Source organism: Phascolarctos cinereus, unplaced genomic scaffold (assembly GCF_003287225.1).
Source record: "Phascolarctos cinereus isolate Bilbo 61053 unplaced genomic scaffold, phaCin_HiC Scaffold_3;HRSCAF=262, whole genome shotgun sequence".
Classification (NCBI taxonomy): Eukaryota; Metazoa; Chordata; class Mammalia; order Diprotodontia; family Phascolarctidae; genus Phascolarctos; species Phascolarctos cinereus.
Window position 1 is genome coordinate 110,571,408 of NW_027555736.1, and position 16,765 is coordinate 110,588,172.

General features: G+C 42.7%; 1 protein-coding gene across 7 annotated transcripts in view; it reads left to right on the forward strand.

Moving 5' to 3' along the window:
* The window catches only part of SLC28A1 (solute carrier family 28 member 1), a 53,032-nt gene that overhangs the window by 23,101 nt on the left and 13,166 nt on the right, over positions 1–16,765 (forward strand). For all 7 annotated transcript variants that reach the window (XM_078151103.1, XM_078151105.1, XM_078151102.1 and 4 more), the window contains 3 exons: positions 7,205–7,285; positions 12,086–12,166; positions 15,561–15,686. In XM_078151103.1, the coding sequence (XP_078007229.1) occupies positions 7,205–7,285; positions 12,086–12,166; positions 15,561–15,686 (288 nt within the window). The remainder of the gene's footprint in view (positions 1–7,204; positions 7,286–12,085; positions 12,167–15,560; positions 15,687–16,765) is intronic.

Sequence of the window (16,765 nt, forward strand, 5' to 3'; positions counted from 1 at the left end):
ATACTACTTTTTATAAATGAACTTCTTTAAATGCTAGAAAATTCTGTTCTCCAGCCCATATGTATTTATTTTGCAATAAATCCAGTTACATGTGACAAGTAGTGTCCTGTGGTGGATAGAGCGCTGAAAGCTGCAGTGGGTTCAAATTCTGCCCCAGACACCCTTTAACAGTGTGATTACTGCACAGGTCACTTACCTTTTTTCAGTTTTCTCATCTGTAAAATGGGGCTAATAACAGTTCCTACCTTGGGTTGTTAAGACCAAATGAGATAAAATAGGTAAGAACCCTTCGCAAACCTTAAAGTGAGATCACGTCAGTTAGAGAGAAGGCTCAGAGGCCTGTTCGACAGTAACGCACAGGGGAGGAGGTGGTTTTCAGACCGAACCTACTATAATACACAAATGCTTTGTCCCAGCTCTGGGCCCTGGATGATCGCTCTGCCACAGACTCCAGAGTACATGGGAATGAGCCTGCTAAACCTTTGGTTCAATCCAGGCACAAATACAAAGAGTGGTGCCTGGGACCTCAGCTAACCCAGGAGGTGTCTGTAACACAAAAGTTCATGCCAAGTTAACACCGTAATAAAACCAGGTTAGATGTTTATTTCAAAATTACACAATTTTGAAAGGAGCTCAAATTATATTTCTGACATCATGTTACTTTACCAAACAAAAAAAAAACCCAAAGAAACCCAGATGAATTAACAGAGAGCCTCGATTTCTGGTCATAACAAATCTAGATATACACATGAACTTGGAAGGTCAAGAACTAGAAGGAACTTTAAAGACCATCTAGTCTAACACCTTTATTTTACAGATGAGGAAACCGAGCCACAGGGATTATTCAAGGACATACAGCTAGTTAGTGTCCAAGCTGGAATTAGAACCCAGGTCTCTTGACTCTTACTCCAGTTCTTTATCAATTACAACAAATAGAAAAATGATATATTTTTTTCCAGCCTCAAAATGGATATGGCTTCCATTTAAATATCACTTGAAGGTTTGCAAAGCTTATCTATGTGCATTGTCACTTTTGAACCTCATGATAACCTTGAATGGTAGGCACTTTATCCCAGATGAGGAAATTGAAGCATATAGAGGTTAAGTGACTTGCTCAGGGTCATACTACTAGAGTCTTAAGACAGAATAGGTCTTCCTGATTCCAAGTCTAGTACTCTGTACTCCACATTAATAACCTTTCAGTAGCACCAAGAAAAAACAAAACAAAACAAAACAACTTATTAATGGGTGGCAAAGGACTTTGAGACTTGACATTTAATCAAGGAGGAAGTGAGAAGTGATGTTGACTTGTCATTAACCAAACTCCATGGCATTTGTCTGGTGTTCACTGGTCTGTCACTCAGTAGATGGTCTCTGGGAAGCCCTGGCCTCTTCTCCCAGACACTCCCTTTGTGAGGATCTCCAAGGACTCTGGGCCCAGAACTGACCCTTGTGGAGACCTACCTGTCAATTCTCCCTTGTGGCCAGCTCAGAACGTGGTGGAAGGTTGCTCAAAATGGATGTTGCTGGTGACAATTGCTGTGTTGATGGGCTCAGGGGGTGACATAACTGATGAGGCATCAATGCCTAAGGAGATGCAGTCATCTGGGGAAAGTGGTTCCTGGGAGCTCATATAACACAGAGTGATTCCAGCAAGAATGTTGTAGGTAAATAAAGGGAACCAAGGAAACCCATTCATCACCTCGAATGACAAGGGACATGGGTTCCTCCTTCTGCTGAAGAAGTAGCTGCTGCTAACTCACTGTGCCTTCCATCTCTCTGGGCCTCCATGGACAAATGAACAGCTTGGATTATACCTAGCTCTAGGGTTTCTTTTGCTTTAACATCCTGTGATTGTATATAAGTGTAAGAGGCAATGTGGCATAGTAGAAAGGGCACAAGAGTAGGGGTTTTGAGACATGGACTCTAAGATCTATTTAATTTGAAGGTGTTGTACCCTGGAAAGAGTGAGAGGCTTTGGAGTCTTAGGATCTGGTTTCAAATCCCACTTCAGATGCTGTGTGACTAGGCAAGTCACTTAATCTCAGTTTCCTTATCTGAGGGGGCTGGACTAGATGGCCTCTGAGATCCTTTCCATCTCTAGACCAATGATCCTCTAGGAACAAGCATTTATTAAGCACTTCCTGTATGCCACCCACTGAACTCACTGCTGAGAATTCAAAGACTAAAACAAAACGTTCCCTCTAAGTGAGCCATTAGGTGGTGCAGTGGGTAGAGCACCGGGCTCAAGTCTGGAAGGCCTGAATTCAAATCTGGCATCAGATACTAACTACGTAACCCTGGGCAAGTCACTTAACCCTGTTAGCCCCAGTTTCTTCATCTGTAAAATGAGCTGGAGGAGGAATTGGCAAACCACTCCAGTGTCTTTGCCAAGAAAACCTCAAACGGGGTCACGAAAGTTGGATGTGACTGAACAACAACAAAAAGTGAGCTTGTGTCCTCCTAGAATGGGAGTTCTTAACCTGGAGCTCATGAATAGATTTGAGGGGGTCTATAAATCCTTTTAAAATGTTTTGATTACTATATTTTGATATAATCACTTTTCTTTGTAATCCCATGTAGTTTATTTGTGCATTTAAAAACATTATTCTCTAAGAAAGCATCTGTCGGTTTCATCAGATGGCTGAAGTGGTCAAGGACACACATGAGGTTGAGACTCTTTGCTCTAAATAGGGCCTACATTCTATGAGAGGGAAAATGAAATATACACTATTAAATAAATTGGAAGCAATTATTTGGGATTGAGGCATTAACAACTGGGGGGATCAGGAAGCGGCTGGGGTGGAGCTGGTGCTGAACCTTAGTTAGAGGGTGCTGGGCTTTCCCAGGGACAGAGGTGAGGAACAGAGCCTTTCCTAGCTCAAGAGGCCCCTTCCAAGGGTCCCAGGTCATGGACTCCTGCTTGCCCTCCTTCAGTTGCATGGGCTTTCTCTTCCACCTGTACTTTTCTACTTACGTGGGGCCATCAGTGGGAAAACGGGACTGTTAAAGGGTAAGGAATGATGCCTTCCACTCTGCACATCCTTGTTAGAGTGTGGGGATTAAGGTTCCCCTCTGACACTTTTAGAGGCGACATCTCAGAAGGAAGAATGTGTATTGTTCTGTGCTCAGGAAGGAGGAAGACCTAAAGAACCCCGAGTAGAGTCTTGGCTGAATTCCCTCTAGGAAGGGAGGGAACCTAGAAGTGTCCCTCTGCAGGATTATTTCAGTTCTGCATTCAAAGTCTACTTCCTGTGGTTTAGATTATAGATTACAGTTGGATTTTCTTAGAGGGTGTGGTATAGAGAGACCTGCTAATATAATTAAGCCTTTCTAAACTTCTGTAGAAAAAAAAAAGGGGACTTGGATTTTTTTTTTTTTGGTCTTCTCTGCCTCTTCCTAAATCACAGTGAAAAAAGTGACTGGTTTTAAAAACCATAAGATTTAAAGCTCAAAGAGATTATTTAGTCTAGGAGTTCTTAACATTTTTTTTTAAATGTTATCCCTTCAGCAACATGGTGAAGCCTGTGGCCTCAAGGCCACATGTAGCCTTCAAGGTCCTTAAGTGTGACTTTTTGACTGAGTCCAAGTTTTATAAAACAAATCCTTTTATTAAGGGGATTGGTTCTGTGAAGTGTGGATTCAGTCAAAGGGCCACCCTTGAGGACCTAGAGGGCCACATGTGGCCTTGAAGCCGAAGGTTCCCCATCCCTGCTAAAGACCCTTTCTTAGAATAATTTCTTAAATGCATGAAAAGTACATAGGTTTACAAAGGAAGCCAATTATATTGAAATACAATGATCAGAATATTTTTAAAAACAAACTCATGGACCCCAAGCTAAGATCACCTGATCTAATCCAACTCCCCGATTTTTACAGATGAATTCAATGAATCTGAGTGGCTTGACTGAGATCACACAGGGAGGAAACAGCAGAGTGAGGACAATGTGGATCCTAGAGTTGAATCTGGAAGTACAGACAGTCAATAAGCATTTATTAAGCACCTACTGTGTGCTAGGCACTGTGCCAAGTGCTGGGGATACAAAAAAGGCAAAGGATAGCTTTTGCTGTCAGGGCATTCACAGTCTAATGGAGGAGACAACATGGAAACCACTATGTACAAACAAGATACATACAAGATAAATTAGACATAGTCAATAGAGGCAAGACAATAGCATTAAAGGGGACCAGGAAAGCCTTCTCGAAGATGGGATTTTAGCTGGGACTTGAAAGAAGTCAAGGAAGTCCAGAGATGAAATTTAGGAGGGAAAGCGTTCCGGATATCAGTCAGTCAGTGAAAATGCCCAGAGTTTGGAGATGGAGTGTCTTGTTTGAGGAACAACAAGAAGGCCAGTGTCACTGGCTCCCAGATTACAGAAGGAGGAGGGAAGTATAGGTGTAAGGAGACTAGAGTGGCCAGCTCCCTCATTTTACAGATGGGGAAACCAAGGCCCAGAGAGGTTAAGTGATTCGCCCAAAGTCACATAGGTAGTAAGTGACGCAACTTGGATTCAAATCCAGGTGTCCTACCTCCAAATCCAGTGCTCTTCCCGTTCTACCACATTGCCTTCCCATGAAGAGTTGATTTATCTCTACGTAGAAAAGATCTTTTTGCTTCTTCCAAGTTGCTGCGCTTAGCTTTGAGATTGTGTCAGACTCCTAATTATGGATATGATAAGGGTCTGTGCCATCCCTTTTAGGGACTGGGCAACCAGGGATCCACAGACTTAGAGAATCTGAGCACTGGAATAGAACTCAGAGGAGTCAGACTCACAGCCTGCAAGCTCCTGAGTGCCATTTGAACCAGATTAAAATGTAATTGGTAAATGTTGATCGAAATAAATAAAAATACAATACAGCATAGATTATGTTAATTTGTGGCTTGTATGTGGTCCACAGAGATCTGTTTCTATTTGAGTTTGACAGCATTGCCTTTAGTCCAACTCTTAAGTGATTTACCCAGGGTCACACAGATGTAGTTCCATTCAGAACTAGGCTCAGCCCTTGTATTTCTAAGTCCTAGGCCAGGGCTTTTTTAGCATTGCCTCCTTACCCTTTTTGATTACCTTGTTATATAGGAGAAGGTTCAGGTACTATTTATGTATTTTGAAGCCTGGTGTGAAATAGCCATCCAGGCCTCTCTTTCTTTAATGCTGATACTGCCATTTTGCCAATGTTGGACTTATCATCACCTTTGCCTCTTGCCCCCGCCTCAGTCCTCTTATCTACTCAGTTCACCTTCTTCCTAGATCCTTATTTGTCTCAGGTCATATCCCTTTCCCCTAACACAAAATTGCTCTTAATTGCCTCTAGAGAAAGGTCTATGTTCTTCAGACCAAGCACCTTTACCATTTGCCCCCACCCTACATATCTATCCTCACTACATTCCAACATGAAGCCTCAGCTTAGGTCAAACCCATATATCTCTTCACTAATACTTGTAAATGGAAATTTGAATGGTAGAAACATTCAGAGACAACCAGGTGATGCAGAGCTTAGCCTCTGACATTTAACTCTATGTATAACCCTGGGCAAGTCGATAATTCTATCTCAGTTTCCTCAGCTGTAAAGTAAGGATAATAATAGCACCTTCCAGGGTTGTGGTAAAGATCAAATGAAATAATATTTGTAAAGTGGTTAGCACAGTACTTTGTATGTAGTAGGTGCTTAAGGAAAGACATGTCATAGGACTTAACAGAATTAATGTGGACTGGAGGAATCATGGAAGTTTCTTAGAAGACATGGGACTCAGGCGGGGCCATGAAGGAAGGGTTAAATTAGGATGGGCAGAAGACAGAAAGGAGGGCATTCCAGGTTGGGGAAACAGCATGAGCAAAGGCTGGGAGTGGGAAATGAGTTTGTATTATCGAGAGATGCTGAAAGGAGCTTTGCTGGAACAGAGGGTTCGAATTGGGAATTCAAGAAAAAATTGGATAAATAAGATGATGTCAGATTATGGAGGGCCTTGAAGGCCTGTCCAAGTAGTTTCAACTTTATCCTGTGTATGTGTGGATGTGTGTGTGGGAGGAGGTTAGAGAGTTGGAGATTGTCTATTATATGTTTTTGAACTGGGACTTGATCTAACTAAATAGGTATTTAGGAAGGTTAATCTGATAGGCTCTCACAAAGTCTTACCCAATGCCTCATTGTTGTGTAGAGGTGACCTTAGGTTTTGGAAGGCTTTGCCAGCAGAGTACAATCTCTGGCATTCCTTTCATGCTGGAAAGACCTTACATATGGGCCTGGTGATGGACTACATGCCTGCTGTCTAAGGCCCAGGCTAGGTAAGTTTGGAAAGGCTCATCACCAAGTTGACTGAGGGTGATACATTTTTTGGCAATGGCAACATCTATTAAGTTAGAGAGGGGCTGCAATCTGTGATAATGGAGCACTCGCATTGATGAAATTACAGATTCTTGAAGTGTCAGAGTATGGAAGTAGTCTCAAAGTGATATATTGATTGGATTATACTGAATATATATTGAATCATATATATGTACATATATATTGAATTATATATATGTAACTAATCTGTGTCCCCTAATCCATTCAATATATAATCAATTATCAAATATTCAATATATATTGAATGGATTAGGGAACACAGATTAGTTAGGAGACCAATTCAGGCATGATGTGCCAAATGCCTGGACTTTGTTAGCATCACTAGGAATGGAAAGGAGGGGACAGGAAGGCAGAATTCACAGTGCTTGGCAGATGAGGAACAAATGAGAAGGCAGAGTCAAAGATGGACAGAGATGTTCTGTAAAATGATACAGGACTGGATTATGGGAGAAAGAGGTCAATCTAGGAGTCATCCACTTAGTAGATAGTTGAAGCTATGGAAGAGCTCTTGGGGATTAAGACAACAGGTACAGAAGCACCAAAGACTAAGGACTAAGACAATTAGAATTTATAGGACTTGGTGACTCATTGGTTATAGAAGAAGAAAGACAGAACCAAAGATGTCTTCAAGGTTTTGAATCTAGGTGAATGGGAAGATGCTGGGAATCAGAAAATGTTCATGTAGTTCAGAAATTTTTTTTTTTTGCATCTAGTATCAACCTATGTATTGCCAATAAAACTCCCTCCATAAATATGTTTAAAGTGAGATCCTGTGAAATGTCAATCGTTGAACTATCTCTTTTGCCTGGGGCTCCTCAGCTTTGCAGTGGGCACTCACGCTTGGGTTTTTTTTTTGCAGGTGTTACCCATTATCATCTTCTTCAGCTGTGTGATGTCTATTCTCTACTATCTGGGTCTCATGCAGTGGCTGATCCTGAAGGTGAGTTCCTCTTAATCAGGGTTCAGAGTCTGATTAATTCTCAAGAGAATTTATAGAAATGAGGACAATATTTTCTGGTGTTAGTGTTAGGCTTCCTAAAGTATCCAGGTGAAAGCAGTTGAGACCTATTGAGGTCTAGGACTATGAAAATAGGTGCTGAGGAGCATTACTAATCCGGAGAGCAGATACACCAGGCCAGAGCACTTGGATTTTGCATTTGCTGAATTACTAAGTATCAGCACTGGCTGGCTAGCTCCCAGTCTTTTGAACTCAGCAGAACATCATTCAAGTACTTGCACATAACCTGTGGTCCAGTGCTCCAAGCTCTGGGCTCACATGGACTACATCTGATTTTACTACTAAACCATTACTCTCTTTTTGGCCCATTATGACACCCAGAGTATATTCTGGGAAAATATCTGAACATAAATTGTGTCTAGGTCTCTCCAGATATTGGTAAAATGAGTCTCCTTGGCCTTGTAGAAACATTCAAGGTGGTGAATAGCAGACAGACTTTTATGCCACCCCATAGCAAATGCAGAAAATGCAAAGGACTTGACTGAGCCCATTATCACAGGAGAAAATACATAAACTATTCATAATAATTTAAACAACACAATTTTCCTCCTACTCTGGTGGCTCCCACTTTTCACAGGGTCCCAAAGTCAAAGAATCACAGATTTACACCTGGAAGGGAGTGTGAAGTAAAATTCCTTCTTTTTATGAATAGGGACACCAGCCTTAGAGAGGTGAGTGTCTCATACCCAGTGTCTCATAGCTAGTCATTGTTTCAGGCAGGATTTTCATACTCTATCCACCATACCACACTGCTTCTCTGACTCATGTTGCCACCCTGTTGTTTGGACTTCCTTCATAAAACACAGAAAACTCCCCTTCCCCATTATCCTTATATCATCCAAGTAGCTTATAGTAATAGGAGAGTCAAAAAATCTAGGTCCCTTGTTCCCCCATACTGTGGCTTTAGTTCCTTCTTGTTGTTCCTCACAGAGTTGGGGTGGGCTTGGACACATTCATTATCTTCTTCCCTGACCAAAAATTGAGCTGCTCAAGAAATCCCCCTTCTCTCAATAGAAGGCCAGATTCCAGACTTTTCAAACTTAAAATTACCCACGAGGCAAACCCTGAGGCTGGCACCATCTAGGAAATCCTTCCTTCTTTAGCCAAACTCTAGGATTCTTGAGCTCAAGGCAACTAGAAAGGCAACTCTCAGGAACTTTCACCACCTGGCCATAGAACTCCGCTCTCCATGGGTGCCCAGTAGGTCAAGAAGTTTCATTACTGCCTCTCTGAAATGGAAGCCAAGAAGTAACCATCTCCTTTCAGACTTCTGGGTGAGCACATGCAGCTCCCATGTGCTTTGCCTCAGCGGCTCTATTAAAAGCTCCTGAGGGACGGGGAAACCTGCTTAGGGGGACCTGCCCCCTCCTCCTGGGACTTAGGTCTCTCTTTAGTTCTGGTGTACTCCCAGGATAACTCTGGAAGGAATGTGAAAAGGGAAGAGAGAAACCAAAAAGATCTATATGTTCCTTTCCTATGCCATACAAAGGTCTGGATTCTCCCAAAATAGTCTGTCCCACAACCAACCAAATCATCATAGGGCCAGCCTCCATTAACGAAACCCATTTTCCCAAGAAGTGTATCCATACCTTTTAGAGGAAGATACAAACAAAATTCCAAACAGAGGCTTCCCATCTTGTATACTTATCAGTTTAATCTGGTGGACCTGCCACAAGACGTCACTCTCTGTTACACACTCTGCTCAACGCCACTTCTCTACTACTAGTTTTGGCTGCACTTTTGGACTGAGGACTACTCTTGGAGTCAGAAGACCTGGGTTAGAGTCCTGGTTCTGCCATTTACTAGCCGTGTGAATTTGGGCAAAGTCACTTAGTTCCTCTAAGCCACAGTTTCCTTCATCTGTAAAGTACCAGTGATAATACTCATACTACCTACCTCACAGGGCTGTGGCAAAGGCCAAAGGACAGGAAAATGTAAGCAGAGTGCTTTGTAGCAACAAAATGGGACAGTTGTTAAAGTGATTTTCTTAAGGCACAGATCTAAACTTCCTCCTTCCCTATTCAATAACCATTTATGGCAACTTTTTGCTCCAAGGGTCAAAATTCCTGTGTTTTAAATGTCAAACTTCAGAGTTGGTCCCACACTAGTTTTCTGGCTTTCAAGTACTCTGTGGTCCAGGAAAACTGATCTTCTTCTAGTTCCTCACTGGTGACAGCCCATCTCCTGTCTCCAAGTCTGTGCACTGGCCATTGGTCATGTCTGGAATGCACTCCCTCCTCACCTCCACCTCTTAGAATTTCTCTTTTCTTTTAAAACTCAGCTCAGTCAGCACCTTCTACACAAAGCCTTTCATGAGCCTCTGAGTTACTAGTTCCCTCTTCAAACGTTTTGTATTTATGTATAGATTTTGTAAATACATACACACATATATGTATGTATATGTGTGTATGTATACACACACGCACGCACACACACACACATATACATATATATATTATATATATATATATACATATATATATTATATATATATATACATATATATATATATATATATATATATATATATACACACATATATATGTCATCTACCTTGATAGAATGCAAATTCCTTGAGAGCAGGGACATGTCATTTTTGTATTTGTACCTCCAAGCACTGAGGACAGCACCATTACATATTAAATGTTTAATAAATGCTTATTAATGATTGCTTGTGTAAAGCACTATAGAAATGTGAGTTTTGGTGCTATTCTGAAGACTCTTGAAGGTACCCTGGACCCCTTTTGCAATGCCCTCCCTCCACTGGGAAAAAAAGATGTTCAGGATCAGACACCTCTCTGTATTAACATCCCTTGCCTCCACCCTTGCAGAGAGGAGATTTGCTTAGGAGAGAGAAAGGAGAACCTATTTTGACCAGGAAAAAAGAGCGTCATCTATTATTGATCCTGGAATAGCCGTCTCAGCATGACCAAGTCTTGGCAGCATCCTTGGATGGCTTGCTAGGCCTGGCAAAGGTATACTAGAAACATGAATTGTGGAATTTTGAAGCCAGAAATTATCTTAAGGCAGTGCCACTGGTGCAAGTTAATATTTGGACAGAGATTTAAGGTTTGCAAACCATTGTAAGCACATGACCTCATTTCATCCTTATGACAACCTTGCAAGATGACCACTGCAAGTATTTCCAATGCCATTTTGCTGATGAGAAATGGAGTTGGAGAGGTTAAGTGACTTGTCTAAACTCAAACAACTAGTGGGAGATGTGGGTTTTGTACCCAAGTTTCTCCTGTCTCCAAATCCAATGTTCTACCATGTGGTGTACTGTACCTAATGAACACTTAGTGTGTGCCATATTTAATTGAATGAAGTCCAACTTCTTCATTAGGCAGGTAAGGAAACTGAGGCTCAGAGATGTCAGATAATTTACCCCAAGATCATACAATGAATTAGTGGCAAAATCAGGATTAGAACTCAGTTCTTTTGACCACCTGTCCAGGGCCCTTTCCAGTGTATTTCACTGAGAAACAGCTCAGAGTTCATTACATTTAGATCTGGAGGGGACTTTGGAGAATTTCCAGTCCAACCCACCCATTTTATGGATGAAGAAACCAGGCTAAGAGAGGGTCAATGACTTGTTCAAGATTTCCAGATAGTAAGGAGCAAAGTAGAGATTCAAACAAAGGACTCTCCCCTGCCACAAAGTGAAGGCTGGATCCCCATTAGTCAGGGATACTGCAGATGGTATTCTTGTTCAGAAAGGGGTTGGACTAGGTGGGCTCTGAGGCACCTTCCATGTCTGAGGTTCCCAGGTCTTTTGCCTTCAAATTCAATACTCTTTCCAGTACACCAAACTGTCCCCTTTTGAATTGTCCCTGGGTAGAGAAGCCATCCCACTTAGCTTGGAGACTTCAGGCTATTAATCACTAATACAAAGGACACACTGACTAAGGAGCTAGACAGCCACAGATTATAGCTAACATATATGGAAATGGAGATGGAGATAGTCTGGTTCAATCTTTTAATTTTATAGATGAATATATGGGACCTAGAAGGCAAAAGTGACTGATTTAAGGTCATTACAGGTAGTGAGTAAAAGCACAGAAAGTACCATGTTGCAAAGTGTGGTGGTACACATTTATATTCCCTGCTAATGGGGTGGGTGATGTTGGTGGAGTTCTGAGCTTCAGTAGGTGAAGCTGATGAGGTTTAAGTCCAATATCAATATGATGAGCACCTAGTATTGGGGGCCACCAGGCTGACTAAGGAGGAATGAACTGGCCTGTGTCCGAAATACAACAAAGCAAAGCTCCTGTGACAATTAATGGTGGGATTGGGCCCTTGAGTAGTGTCTGCCCTTCTGGCCTGGGTGAGATAGAGGGACCCAACTTAGGAAGAAAGAGAGAGAAAGAGAGAGAGAGGGAGAGAGAGGAAGAGGGAGAGAGAAAGAGGGAAAGAGAGACAGAGAAAGACAGAGAAAGACAGAGAGAGAGAGAGAGAGAGAGAGAGAGAGAGAGAGAGAGAGAGAGAGAGAGAGAGAGAGAGAGAGAGAGATGGGAGAGGTCTGGAAGGAGGTAGGAAAGAAGAAAGGAAAAGAGGGAGAGAAAGAAGGGAAGGAAGAGAGAAAGAGACCATTTTTGTTGTTGTTGTTTTGAGAGAAAGAGGGTTGTCAAGGTTGTATTCCTGAGTCTCAAATGTGAAAACAAATTAGAGTTAAGTTGTTTTATGTGCCTAGATCTAATGTATTACCTTGGCTCCTTCTAGATCTCCTGGTTGATGCAGGTCACCATGGGAACCACAGCCACAGAGACCCTAAGTGTGGCAGGAAACATCTTTGTGAGCCAAGTAGGTGCTGTCTAATTTATTTGTCTCTCTCCTGACAAGGAGCTCCAGACTCACTCTCAGAAATTCACTAGGCTCTTGATCTTGAAAGCTCTGTATTCTAAGAATCCTTCAGACCTTTCTTCCAGGAAGCTTGGTGTTTGTCTCTGTCTTCCTGGTATGGGAGGGCTCTGAGCACTGTCAGCTATACAATCCTCACCATCTAATGGTCTTTTTTCCCCCCAGGTCACCCTCAAGACTTAGGTTCTTGTTAGTTTATAGATTTAAAATGTTATAGGTACAACGGCCTGCAGAAAGCACCTAGCTCAACTTCTTCATTTTATGGGTGGAAAACAAACAAACAGGCCCAGAGACATGAAGAGAGATAGCAGAACTTGTCTCTTCTTTTAAGTCTACCGAGTGGACAGCTCTTTCTGTTCAGTCTCCAGACATCTTTGACACAACTCACGGTTGCAGGTGGGGGTGGGGCACATAGGACCAACTGGTAGCCTGTGATTGCACATGCACATTATGAAGAGGGTTGTGTCCACTGGAAGGGTCCAGGGCACATGTACTCTTCTCTATGTGAAGTGTCTTACGCAGGACATAGGTGTCGCCAGAATTGGTCTGGGATCTCAGCTCAGCTCCACACATGCTCCAAGGGTTTGTGTGCATCAAACTGACTGCTTGCTACAGGTTAAAAATCATAAAGTTGTATTCTGTCCTGTATGGTATATCTGAAATCTGACCTGCAGGCTTCTGTATTCTTTCTTGTGTGATCACTATGACAGAGACTTGCCAGGGTGCCCACAGTGACCTAAAGGACTGGACTGATATGACATCCAGGCATAATTTTCTGAAGTAAGCAGGAGGCTCTGAAAACACTTTCCATTTCGCAAGGGTTCTTAACATAGAGTCCATAAATTTACTTTGTTTGTTAGACATATTTTGATACTGTACTTCATTATCCTTCGCAATCCTAGTATTTTATTTAAGATTTATAAAAATCATTATGAAGTGTCTACAGATTTCACCAGACTGCCACAGGAGTCCGTCACACACAAAAAAGGTGAAGAACTCCTAATTTAGTCCTTTAGGTATTATCCTAGGGCCCTCTGTGTTTGTGAGCTAAGTCCTGCTCTGCGTTCTGTCATAATTAGATGCTGGCTAGAGCCCACTCTGCCTCACCTTCACAGGAGGCATTCAAGTAGGGAACCTGGGTAGAATCTTCATCCATTATTTGGGAGTTTTGTTTTTTCAGCCCATAGGGCTATATCTGGCTTAGGAAAGCAGAGGATTCTAAATGTCCTACACCTCCACCATCAGAGCTGCTAGAGACAGAGGCAACTGAGAAAATGTTGGCAACAAAGTCAGACATCACCCAAGTGACTGCCAGAGAAAACCTAGTTACCTCAGTGATAAATAGTCACAAAGTACTTGGCACTCCCAAGTACTCTATCATCCACATTCCATAAAAATGGGTCTGTAGAAATAGAATGCCATTTGTACACTGTAGTGTCTGGCAGAAAACAAGTTGGATGAAGTGTGATTTCCTGGAAAAGATGAGATCCTCCTGTGGCCCTATCCTCAGGCTCCTGCCTCCCTTAGGTAGACATTCTGGATCCACCAGAGTCATAAAGCTGTTCTTCTCTTCTCAGAAGCTTCTAGTATTACCTTCCCCATCCATCCTCAGAAGAACCAGAAGATAGAAGTGAGAGAGGGGAGGTATAGCTCAGGGGGAAGGGATTGTGCCATCCCACAAAAGTTGAGAGTGCGAGCGCTGCTGGAAAGAGACCTCAGACTTCACATCCTCAGTAATCCTCAGTCGGGTTGCCTCAGTATAAATAATCATAAACTGGCTGGCACACCAAATACCTTATCATCCCCTCCATAAAAATGGCTTTGCAGAAATATGATGCTCTTTACAGCTTGCAGAATTTGTCAAAAGAGGTGTCTGCTCTTTTCCCTCCCTCCCCTCTCACTCAGTAGCCCTCTAGAGCTCAAAGCTTATACCTTGCAGGCAGCTGAAAGGAGAGAGGGTAAGTTTCTCCACTGGTGCTTTTGGTATGCACTCTCAGTTCTGAGAGTTCGGTTGGGACTTTTCTTTTTGAGGAAGGAAACAGAGAACAGTAAGAGAAGAAATACTTTCACGTGACCCAAAGTGTCAAGCCAAGCCGCTCCATCCCACAACACCTCAGGCTTCCATAAGCAGGCTCACCAGACATCCACATGGGTCCCCTGTGAAGGCTCCCAGGACTGAGCCCTCATTAGCCAGTCTCCCATTACAGAAGTATTAGGTGAGGGTTGATTTCCTTAGGAAAAGATGAGCCAACTAAGTCAGGATCCTTTGTCTGAAAGAAAGTTCTTTGAAGATCAACCGGACCTCAGACAGTCTTCTTCAAAAATGGGAACTACGGGTAAGCCTGGCTAAGTAGCATAAGTCCTATATAAGCTCTTTTATACAGAATCTGACCTTGCAGCCCTCATCTTGCTTGCTCTGCATTAATACACTATGTGAGAGTTACAGCAACATCCCCGGCTGAGATAAACAGCCAGAAGAACTCTGTGGGACACCATGGCAGCCAAACAAGGAAAGTGTTTTTTCCCAGGTGCCTCTCACTTTCTCTACTCACTCATGACTCTTCTGTTGAAATGCACAGCTCACCATAACCACTGGCTCTCCCATCATATTCTGATGTTCTTGCACCCAAGCTAGCTTCATACCCACTTCTCTTCACTATCAACCAGAAATCTTCCCAAACGCCCTGTAATGTGCCCCAGGGAATGACAGTCACTTCCTCTGCCCTTCTTCCAGGACTGCTCTCTCCATCAAAGAGTCATGGATATTTTGGTCTTTTTTCTCCTTCTAGCTCTGTAGCATCTCAATCTTCGGATGCTCTCCTTGTGCTGTGATGGCCTCAACAACTCACTGTCCAGTTACCTCAGTGCCTTTATGGGCAGGAGTTCTGAAGCTGGGTTCCAGAGAACCCTAAAGGACTGATTAGTGGAGAGATTTCAGGAGAACCTGGGAATCTGAATGGGAAAAAATTGTATTTTTGTTTTTACTAATCTGTGACTAAAGCTTAGTATTTCATTCTGTTATTTAAAAATATTACTTTGAGAAGGGATCCATAGGCTTCATCAGATTGTCAAAGGGGTACATGACATAAAAAAAGGAAAACCAAACCAAGATTCATCTGCTTCTGGGTGCCGTGGGTCTGGGAGCAAAGCACTGGACTCCGTTTATTCTCTCATCACATTCGGATTTTCCCTTCTTCCTCAGGGAGGCTCTTTCCCTCAGGCCTCATTTTCCTCTTCAGGATGAGGATTCCCTACTTTGCCACAACAGTCCTGGTCGGTGCCCTTCAGTGTGGTCTGCTCCAGTTTCTGGAGGCTAAATATCTTTGCTTGGTTGTAGACAGAAGCTCCTCTGCTGATCCGTCCCTACCTCGCAGATATGACGCTCTCTGAAATTCACGTTGTTATAACAGGAGGCTATGCCACCATTGCAGGCAGCTTATTGGGAGCCTACATTTCCTTTGGGGTAAGCTCAGCCCGCTCAGCCCTGACTATGCCTTTCCAATGAAGTCCTGCTCTGATGCCTCTTCACAGTGGAAAGGTGACCCTGGATTCTCAGAGGCTCTGTCAGTCAGTACAGTACAAACTACAGCAGGTCCTAGCAAGCTAGGCCTTCTCAAGGGGCCCGTTCGATGACCCTGCACATTTTGTATGCAACACAGAGCACCTGATGTCTTGAGCCCTCTGACAAGTTGTCATGATTAAATTTCAGTGTCTAGCCAGCAACTTTGCTGGAGCAGTCTCCAACTCTCTTAAATCTATTTTTATCTAGGCAAGTTTTTCCTCAATTTTAATATTATTCTTAATCTCCATCTTAATAATTTTTTCAACCACCAACTAGTTTCCAGTACTTTTATTTATTTATGCAAAACCCATGTTAACTTGGTAAAGCCAATTCTTTTCTCCTGAAAGTTCAAACAGCCCAGTAAGGTTTGAGAACAGCTGAGCTTACCAGCTGTGTAAAAAACCATGTTTACGTGTGCAAATGGAAGCCAGCTCTAGGATGTCATAACCTGAGCTTAGCTGCAAGTAGGATAGGCCAGACTGAGCACAGTGAGGGCTTAAAAATCAGACAGAGCCCCCCCCCCCCACCAAGGGAATGGGGGAGTGGTAGGTGCAGTCAAGCAACACTTAGGTTCTGGCATTAGGCCCCAGGCCACAGAGATAAGGAGAGACTATGTTCAAGGGATGGAAAACAGCCAGTACAAAGGTATAATAAAGATGAGAGATTAGGGTATGAGCAACAGAGATAAATTTGGCTGGATCACAGGAGGGAGAGTAATATAGCTGTGGTTCAATGGATAGAGGAATGGGCCTCAACTCAGGAAGACCTGAGTTCAAATTTAGCCTCAGACATTTATTAGCGGTGTGACTCTGGGCAAGTCACTTAATCACTATTTCCCTCAGTTTCCTCAACTGTTGAATGGGAATAATAATAGTCCCTATCTCTAAGAGTTGTTGTAAGGATCAAATGAGGAAAATTTGTAAAAAATGCTTAGCACATTGCCTGATAAATGATAAGTGCTATATAAATGTGAAATTCCT